Genomic DNA, 9,389 nt, shown 5'->3' with positions numbered 1-9,389 from the left:
CCCCCCCCTCCCAATCTCGCTTACCTTTGTACAAATCATAATTAAGCAAATTATAACTATAAATTCTATAATGGACCTAAACTATAACCATTTTCGAAAGTTCCTCATTCACTCCTAAAGTTATTGGGTTTGGGTATACTTTCAAATGGACTTATGGGTTTCAAACTAATGGGCTAAAATTAATAACAATTGTATAGAATTAACAGAAAGCCCAATAGATTTTCGGCCCAATATGTTACTAGTTATTTTCCTCCGACTCTCCATCTCCTCCCTCACGGCGAGCTTTCTAGACTCTCCATCTCCGGCGAACTCGCTCCTCTCATTTTCTCCGGCTAATTTACTTGTAAGAAACTCTCCAGATCCCTTTTATGTACTGCTTTGTTATCATTATGTTTAAATGCTTTTTGCTTATTTTCTTCCCAAGTTACGTAATCTAGATTTGAGTTTTTGCCGATGGAAACTGCTTGTCAAATGAATTATTGATCAGAACATAAAAATATGGCACCTTTATCATTGTAATATTAGGTGAAATTCATAAATTTACACTACTAAGATTCTAGGTTTTAGTTTTTTTTCGAGGTTCTTATGTTTGAGAATTTATAGTTGATTTCTCTAATAATGAAGAAACTGTATACACTAGAAATATTATTATATTGTTTTTTATGTAGCAATCAATTATTAGTTCTTGAAGAAGAAGGGGGAGTGGGATAACCTCAACCGAATGATAGTTTATATGCCTGTTCTGTAAATATCAGAAATACTTTAGCTTGTTGTTCTAGTTCACATGCTACTACTTATTCAGTAGCATTTTTCGTAATAGAGGTGTTTGTGGTAGCTTGCATGCTCTTAGATTATTCGATCAGAAAATTGCTACCTCCTGCTAGCACAAATAACGCGTAACCTCTGCTGGAAAATGTTTAGGAGGATGGGGATAAACAACTTAGTTCTTTTTTTGTCTCTATCCCATAGTTTTAAACGATTTCTTTGTCCTTTAGGTTACACCCAAGTAAGTACTATACATTTGATATCCTGCTTCTTTTGTCTATCCACATGACAACTCTCCACACATTGATTTCTCAGAATGGTGATTTCTCCTGATACATGAAGCCAATTCTAATTGTGAGACTATAAATGAAGCTTTCCGTGTCATATCATTGATGGACGATAAACTTGGGGATGACATTGTTAAAGCCTAGAGGTCAAATAATATCTGATAAATGGTTGTAGATTCTTAAGAAAAGTTTTTACTGTGAAGCTTTAAATTAGTACCTCAAATGGGTAAATTTAGTTCTTTGATTATGATGGGTGATCTCCGACTTGTTTGAGAAACATTGAGGAATGTGAATTCTGTAAATAGGCAATAAGTCAACCATAAGAAGACATGAGTATGAGAAAACCTTGGTGTTGTACTCAGTGTTCTTTAGATTTTAGCTTGCACCATCCGTCGTTTATTGAAGTTATAATTTTTATAGACCCACACAAGTTGAACGGAGTCAAAAAATTCAATTTTCTCGTGTTAGTTGAACCCTTTCTGAGTTGTCAGTTCAATCCAACTCTTTTTTCTCAATGAAGTAAAATGTTGTTTGCTGGCCTCTAGAAGATGCAAAGAATACTAAAGTGATGTTAGCTTCAAAGACAAAGTTCTATAGGTCCAGGCTAACCAAAAGCAAAAGTAGGCTGTTAAGCCAGGCTCAGAGAGCCAATGAGATCTACAAAAGAAACAACATCATTTGCAGGAGAATATAATTACTTTAATGGAAAAGATGTAGCAGACACCTAGCCTTAAAGATTGAGTTAGGAGTTGAAACCCCATAAAGAACACCTTCTATTAGTTTCTGCCCACACACCAAAATTACAACTTAGGATCATTCGCCAGATGTTCTTGATGGCTTTGCTGACTTTCCAAAAGCTCCCAACTTTCATCTGCCTCCTTGATACTCTGGGGTTGTGCCCAACTGAAACCAAAAACTGATAGGAACATGTTCCAGCGACTGTCAGTGCAAAAAAAGATGGTTGATAGACTCTAAGCTTGACTAGCACATGTAAACTTTATCCACCAAGCTGAAAGTTTCTACATAGATTGTCTTGAGTCAGGATGGCCCCTTTCAGTGCTATCCAAGTGAAACTACTTACCTTGGGGGTAATTTTGTTCTCCAAATTAACTTCCAGCCTCCAGGGCCATAGGTCAATAACTTCATTCTGCGATTACCTACCTTTACACTGTATATATTCTCCTTGGAACTGCATCTGTCAGAGCATTGGCTATCAACTGAACAACCGTTTGATCTTCTCAGAAGGTCAAATACATCATATAGCTCCCAATCTTGCAAATGCTTTCTAAATTGAACATCCCGTGTGTTGCTTGATCTGGTTTGCTCCACTGTGGAGTTGGGATTAATGGCTAATAGGAAAAGAGATGGGTACATGACTTACAAAGTGGAGTCACCAAGCCATTTATCTGTCCAAAATACCATAGAACTGCCAACCTTAAAGGATATGTCTTGCTGGAAATAATCCTTTAAGTTATCAATCCAACTCTTTTACAAAAGTAATGTTGAAGCACCAGTTAGGTAGTTATTGTGGTGGTTGATTGTTGATTGTCTAGTATCCTAACTTGTAAAAATACGAAAGGGTTCTCGCGTTATAGACTAATGAGTAGTTATGCGATATAAGGATGGCTACTGAAGTAAATTGAAGTTTTACTGAACAATTATCAGAGCAGTGTGATATGGTAGTGATTGTTGGAATGTTATAATCCAACATATTCACTGGTTGAGTGTTGTAGAGATGCAGATGCTTAGATGGATGTGCGGCCATACAAAGTTAGAAAAGATAAAAAATGACCATATTTGCTAGAAGGTAAAAGTAGCATGCCATGAGGATACAATAAGAGAAAGTTGCTTGAGATGATTTGGTCATATCTTGCATGCATGCATCATATCCAACATGCTCACTAGATGAGTATTGTAGAGGTGTGGATGCTAAGATGGACGTGCAGCCATACAAAATCAGATAAGATGAAAATGACCATAGTTGCTAGGAGGTGAAAATAGCACGCAGTTAGGATAGAACAAGAGAATGTCACTTGAGATTGCTTTGTCATGTCCTGCATGCATCGATCTACTGATGCGCCAGTCTGTATGTGTGATGCTGTTGTTAGTAAAGGTGTTAAGATTGAACAAGACAGATTTAAAATTACATGGGAGAAAAGTTGTCTTGTAAGACCTGCATATTTTTGAGATCAATGCAGATTTGGCTAAAGGTAGGGCATAAAGAAGAAAAAAATCCATATAGGTGACATTTACTAGTGCAGAATATTATGTAGTCTTGTTAGAGTACTTTTAATATTATTATATATATCACTGGTTTTCCAGTTTATCTCTAATTGATGTGATGATGATACAATTCAAGCTTTATATAGACTTGTTTGGGATTAAGACATAGTTGTTGTGTCTGCCTTTACTAGCAAATGCAGGAGGACGTTTTTCATTTTCTTATTATTGTCAATGTCACCTATTCTACCTCACTTGGCGGGGATAGAAAGATTACCTATCATTTTCCAAAATCTACTTTAATAGGTTGACATGATTGGTTTTATTTCTTATATTGGATCTAGTTGGTTGGTTAAAAGTTCTGGAAACAGAGTTGGTTTCACCCCTAAGCAAATGGAGGAGATGAGAGGCCTCGCATTGTGATCACTCTTTGTCTTAAACATAATGTTAGACTTGTGAGTTGTGGCTTAGTTTACCTGGTGTCATGGATCAAAAAAGAACTAATTGTCATTGAATTTTTGTAATGTATAAAAATCTCCCATGCTCGGAGAGTTCAAAATCTCTATTAACTAAAGGCAATGAGTTGAGTTTCAACTTTTGAAATAATTTTTGCATTTGAAACTTTAGGCACTAAAATCTTTCATAACTAACTTGGGAGAAAGAATATGGGCTCCCAATATCCTTTACTATGAGAAAAAGCTCTTATTATTGCCTTGAGGGTTGTGTTGTAAGCAGAACATGATATTTACTTCTGTAAGTATGATTTTGCGGTGAACAGTTCATGGGAAGCAACTGATCAGTCTGTCACTCTTGTCAAACTAATAGACTTAGAAATCTCTATCCCCTGGAAAGTAACAGTAACTCTTCCCTCAGCATGTGGAGATATTGGATACCATTCTGTTCATTGGTGGGAAACCTTGCGATGAAGCGTAGATCCAGTAAAGTGTAATTACCCTCGTCAGAAATGCGCTAAAAAATAGAAACAATAGGTAGAAAAAAGTCAAGCATCTCTATCTCCACAAGGTGGAGAGATAAGACTCCATACGCACCACCCTCCCCAAACCACAAGTGGGATTACACTGGGTCTTTTGTTGTAGGTAGAAGAAAGTCTAGCAGCCATGAGAAAGAGGCAGATTAGTTGCATTGGTTGTGGTCTAGAAGTTCTATAGTAGTAGCTAGTTTGCAGAAGCTATCAGGTTACCGAAGTTAAAAGCATGACCTGCCAAGCGTCTGTCAAATGAAAGTATTTTGTTTGATAAAATTGTTGCAGAAAATACTTGAAATAAGCTTTACTTCCAACTTTGCAGGGTAGGAAAACATTGTAGCCTTTCTAGAAACAATTAAGGCAATAATCTGACTGTTCACAGCCAAATTACTGTCACTGTGAAGTTTGAATGTGCTTTCTGTAAAAAAAAGAAAACATTATTTGAATATTTCACGAGTGAAAAGGCTAGCCTGACTCTGAAGAGCATCTAATGGTGCAACTTGCAGCGTCTAACAACGTCCTCTAATGCCATGTCTAACAACGTCCTCTTTATATTCAAAACATTATTTGAATATTTCCTGTTGATTATGCTGATTTTGTTTTCCTCTAATGCCATGTCTAACAACGTCCTCTTTATATTTAGATAGATCTGAGGAAGTATGGGACGCAAAGCTGGCACCTTGTATATTAACCCAAGGAACTTTGGAAGTCTTCAGAAACCTTGTGCGAAAGAAATGGTCTCGTTTCTTAATTGTTTGACTTTAAATCACAACAAGGATGAGAAATGTGGCAGGCAAAAGTCACTTTTGAGTACCTGCATGGAAGCTCAGGTAATTTTGGATGCCTTGAATAGTGCATATGGCTATTAAGTCCTCTTTTTTCACATTGCATTACCTTTTGTGCAGAGTGGCAAAAACAGAAAGCCCTGGGGTAGCATCAATTATCATCTGCAGAGGCTTAGCAGGGGAAGAAAGTAACTTGAATCGAGAGTGTCGTTGCAGATGGGCATGCTTTGAAATTAGATACAGAGGTGGTTGGTTTCTCCAAGTTCTTGATGAACGTCATTTTTCTGAGATGGTCTGTAATACTTGATCAAATATAGCACGAATTCAGACTCAAAAGGCAGTTGCGCGATGCTATTGTTTTTTGTCCTTGTGGACCTGATCAATTGTTTCTTTTCGTCTTATTGAAGTGCAGAAACTTGTGCTAAGCAGAAATGGAATTGCTTTTTTTGGCTTACTATCATTTGTTTTACAACTCAAAAATGGGTCATTTCAGATTAGAAATGTACACCTCCCTCCGTCTATAGACTATGATACTATTTTGTGATGACAAAAACAATACTTGTTCCATTTTTATAAAACAAATTGTTATCATTCATTATATAAAAAGTAGATTGTTGTCATACAAGAAAATTGGTTACTCGAGAAAAGGAAATAGAGGTCTCGACAATGTTTTGTTTAATACTACTATAAATGAGAAAAAAAAACACTTAAAAGTTGTAACAATTATTTCTTTCCCATTCTCAAATATCTTTCTAGCAATACACGTTTACATTCAATAACTATTCCAGAATTAGAATATCTTTTCCACGCTATTAACTTGGAAAATATAGACCAATAATACAAAGTCGTAGGCCAGATTGTAAAGACAATTTCAGCCTAAGAGTTTCCAAACAACGGATAGTCATTTAAAATTCAAAATCGATGGAACTCATATAAAGAGCCATCAACATTCAACAGCTTAATAAATAGACGAAACCGATATAGCAAAAACATAAAAAAGTACCAAATATAATAGAATAGTTTATACTGAGAATAAAACTAGAACTGTTCACACTTAATCGACCTCCTCAATCTTGGGGCCTGCACCGGTAGAACCAGCTGGAGGAGCATCATCATCATCCATAGGTGCACCTGCCTCACCACCAGCACCCTGGTACATCTTTGCAATTATGGGATTACATAGGCTCTCCAGTTCCTTCATCTTATCTTCAAACTCATCAGCTTCAGCAAGCTGGTTGCTATCAAGCCATGAAATTGCCTGATCAATGGCATCCTCAATCTTTTTCTTGTCGTCTGCACTAAGCTTAGAACTAATCTTATCATCTTTTATAGTGTTCCTCATGTTGTAGGCATAGTTCTCAAGTGCATTCTTGGCCTCAACCTTTTTCTTGTGCTCCTCATCCTCTGCCTTGTACCTCTCTGCTTCCTGGACCATCTTCTCAATTTCTTCCTTTGATAACCTACCCTTGTCATTGGTAATAGTGATCTTATTCTTCTGTCCAGTGGTCTTGTCTTCAGCTGAGACGTTCAAGATGCCATTGGCATCAATGTCAAAGCAGACCGTGATCTGAGGCACACCCCTAGGAGCAGGAGGAATACCAGAGAGCTCAAATTTACCCAACAAGTTGTTGTCTCTGGTCCTTGCTCTCTCACCCTCATAAACCTGAATCAACACTCCAGGCTGGTTGTCAGAATAGGTAGAGAACACCTGCTCTTTCTTGGTAGGAATGGTGGTATTCCTTGGAATCAAGACAGTCATGACTCCTCCAGCAGTTTCCAATCCAAGAGATAGAGGGGTGACATCCAAAAGCAACAAGTCTTGTACCTTCTCATTACCCTCTCCACTGAGAATGGCAGCTTGAACAGCAGCACCATAGGCAACAGCCTCATCTGGGTTGATACTCTTGCAAAGCTCCTTTCCATTAAAGAAGTCTTGCAACAGCTGTTGTACCTTGGGAATTCTGGTGGAACCACCAACAAGAACAACATCGTGTACAGAGCTCTTGTCCATCTTGGCATCCCTCAAACACTTCTCTACAGGCTCCATACACTTCCTGAAAAGATCCATGTTTAACTCCTCAAATCTGGCACGAGTAATGGTTGAATAGAAGTCAACTCCCTCATATAGGGAATCAATTTCGATTGTTGTCTGGGCAGTGGAGGAAAGAGTTCTTTTTGCTCTTTCACAAGCTGTCCTCAGTCTTCTAAGGGCCCTAGGGTTACCGGTGATATCCTTCTTGTGCTTTCTTTTAAATTCCTGGACAAAATGGTTCACCATTCTGTTATCAAAATCTTCACCACCAAGGTGAGTGTCTCCTGCTGTGGCTTTCACCTCAAAGATACCCTCTTCAATAGTGAGGAGGGACACATCAAAGGTACCACCACCGAGATCAAAGATAAGAACATTCTTCTCACCAACACTAGTGGCCTTTTTGTCAAGACCATAGGCAATGGCAGCTGCTGTGGGCTCATTAATAATACGCATGACATTCAAGCCAGATATGACACCAGCATCCTTAGTAGCCTGACGTTGCGAGTCATTGAAGTATGCAGGCACAGTAACCACAGCATTCTTCACTGTTGACCCAAGGAAGGCCTCGGCAATTTCCTTCATCTTAATAAGAACCATGGAAGAGATTTCTTCAGCAGAAAACTGTTTCTCTTCTCCCTTGTAGTTAACAACAATCATTGGCTTGTCACCAGGTCCAGGAGTAACCTTAAAAGGCCACAATTTGATGTCACTCTGTACAGAGGCATCACTGAACCTCCTTCCAATAAGACGCTTGGCATCTGCCATTGTAAAAACGCAGAAACCATTATTAACTCAAATATTTATATTCACATACACAGAACACGAACAGCATATTCAGATTCAGGAATTGAAAAGGTCAATAGAATAACACATATTCATGAACACAATAAAGCAAACTATCAGGTTACAAAGTCTTCATAACGATGACATATTCAGATGGAAGACGCTATAGCAATGGCATACAAACATGATGATGAAATTACCATTAAAACACAAGCAAATGTAGCTGCATCCATATAATCCAACTCGATTTCATGTATTTAATCTAGTGGTACTTATCTACTACTGGCTCAAACTCGTATATCAACAATTGCTTTGAAACAAAGCAGATCTAAAACAATTCTAGAACAGTCACCTATATCAAACGAGATCTGTGACATTTAAATTGACAGTGCTCCCAACAGAAATAATAGTAATAATATAAGTAAATCCAATCAAACAAAGTCCATGACTACAACTCCAGATATAAACAAATCGATACAAATCGCATCAGCATTAGTTCAAAACAACAGCTCTACTAATAATCAACAAAAACACAAGTTTAAAAAAACAAAAATGTAAGATCTAAATGACAGATCTGAAACGTAAAAACTTACCAAACACGGTGTTAATAGGATTCATGGCGACTTGATTCTTAGCAGCATCACCAATGAGGCGCTCAGAATCAGTAAAACCAACGTAAGAAGGAGTCGTCCTGTTCCCTTGGTCATTAGCAATAATCTCAACACGATCATGCTGCCAAACTCCAACGCAAGAGTAAGTAGTTCCTAGATCTATACCGATCGCCGGACCTTCACCTTTCCCGGCCATGACGACGGAAAAAAACCAAAAAAATGTATCAAACGAATGCTAGACGGCGGCTGTTGAAAGAAGAAGAGAGTAGAAAATGAATTTAGGGTTTGAAGAGAAGAAAGAGAGGTATAAATGGAGTGTGGTCATTTGTTCTAGAATGTTCTTTTATTCCTATTTCATTGGGCGAATAGGTCTTTTGGTTAAACTAACCACTCGCTTTATGGTCCCCCTAAAACTGACTTCCACTTACGTGCTGCCACGTAGCACTTGTAAAATATTTTTCAAATTTTGTGGTTTCAATATAACTATTGGGAAAAAAAAGGATCGACAAATAGATTAAAAATATCGTCGATTAATAATTTTGTTCTCGCTAATTTAGTTTTAAAATATCTGTGCCACTAATAGTCTAGTCAAAAATGCATATGTTATTACTTAATAGGTTAGAAATATCATTTTTTTCTAATAAAATTATTATTTAAAAAATATAAATATTATTTTTAAATAACTTTATTCTAGTTTCTTTTCTTTTAATATTAATAAATTTGTAGAAAATAAATTTTTTATTAGTTTCATTTTATGAGTTAAAAATAAAATATTTCATATATCTTTGTGACTGATAATGTATGTATATATATATATATATCATGGTAACTCTATCATTGGTTTTAGTTCAAATAGCGAATTTTTTTTCAATAAAATAAAAAATATTTATTTCTTGATATTTTTTGAATTAAAATAGGATA

The 9,389-nt window shown here is 36.8% G+C and overlaps 2 protein-coding genes across 3 annotated transcripts; one reads left to right on the top strand and one right to left on the bottom strand.

The window, feature by feature from the left end:
• The first annotated feature begins 240 nt into the window (after positions 1–240).
• LOC107004416 lies at positions 241–5,570 on the top strand. Of its 2 annotated transcripts, none has more exons than XM_015202616.2 (3): positions 241–343; positions 4,905–5,087; positions 5,163–5,570. In XM_015202616.2, the coding sequence occupies exons 2-3, from the start codon at positions 4,917–4,919 to the stop codon at positions 5,232–5,234; spliced, it is 243 nt and encodes an 80-aa protein (XP_015058102.1). In that variant the 5' UTR covers positions 241–343; positions 4,905–4,916; the 3' UTR covers positions 5,235–5,570. The 2 variants fall into 2 exon arrangements, with proteins under 2 accessions (XP_015058102.1, XP_015058101.1); XM_015202615.2 differs by having other exon boundaries at positions 4,901–5,087.
• A 186-nt stretch (positions 5,571–5,756) lies between these two features.
• LOC107004415 (heat shock cognate 70 kDa protein 2-like) lies at positions 5,757–8,768 on the bottom strand. Its single transcript, XM_015202614.1, has 2 exons — positions 8,451–8,768; positions 5,757–7,832 (listed from the first exon to the last, which is right to left on the bottom strand). Exons 1-2 carry the CDS (start codon positions 8,662–8,664, stop codon positions 6,097–6,099), a joined length of 1,950 nt encoding a protein of 649 aa, XP_015058100.1. The 5' UTR covers positions 8,665–8,768; the 3' UTR covers positions 5,757–6,096.
• Between the last annotated feature and the right edge of the window lie 621 nt (positions 8,769–9,389).

This window comes from Solanum pennellii, chromosome 11 (genome assembly GCF_001406875.1).
Source record: "Solanum pennellii chromosome 11, SPENNV200".
Classification (NCBI taxonomy): Eukaryota; Viridiplantae; Streptophyta; class Magnoliopsida; order Solanales; family Solanaceae; genus Solanum; species Solanum pennellii.
The sequence above is the reverse complement of the archived record's forward strand: the minus strand, read 5'-3'. Positions and strand labels throughout refer to the sequence as shown.

Coding starts and splice junctions, on each gene's coding strand:
- LOC107004416 (XM_015202616.2), top strand. CDS start 4,917: ATGGGACGCAAAGCTGGCACCTTGTATATTAACCCAAGGAACTTTGGA. Junction 5,088..5,162: donor GTACCTGCATGGAAGCTCAG/GTAATTTTGGAT, acceptor CCTTTTGTGCAG/AGTGGCAAAAACAGAAAGCC.
- LOC107004415 (XM_015202614.1), bottom strand. CDS start 8,664: ATGGCCGGGAAAGGTGAAGGTCCGGCGATCGGTATAGATCTAGGAACT. Junction 7,833..8,450: donor TCCTATTAACACCGTGTTTG/GTAAGTTTTTAC, acceptor TTACAATGGCAG/ATGCCAAGCGTCTTATTGGA.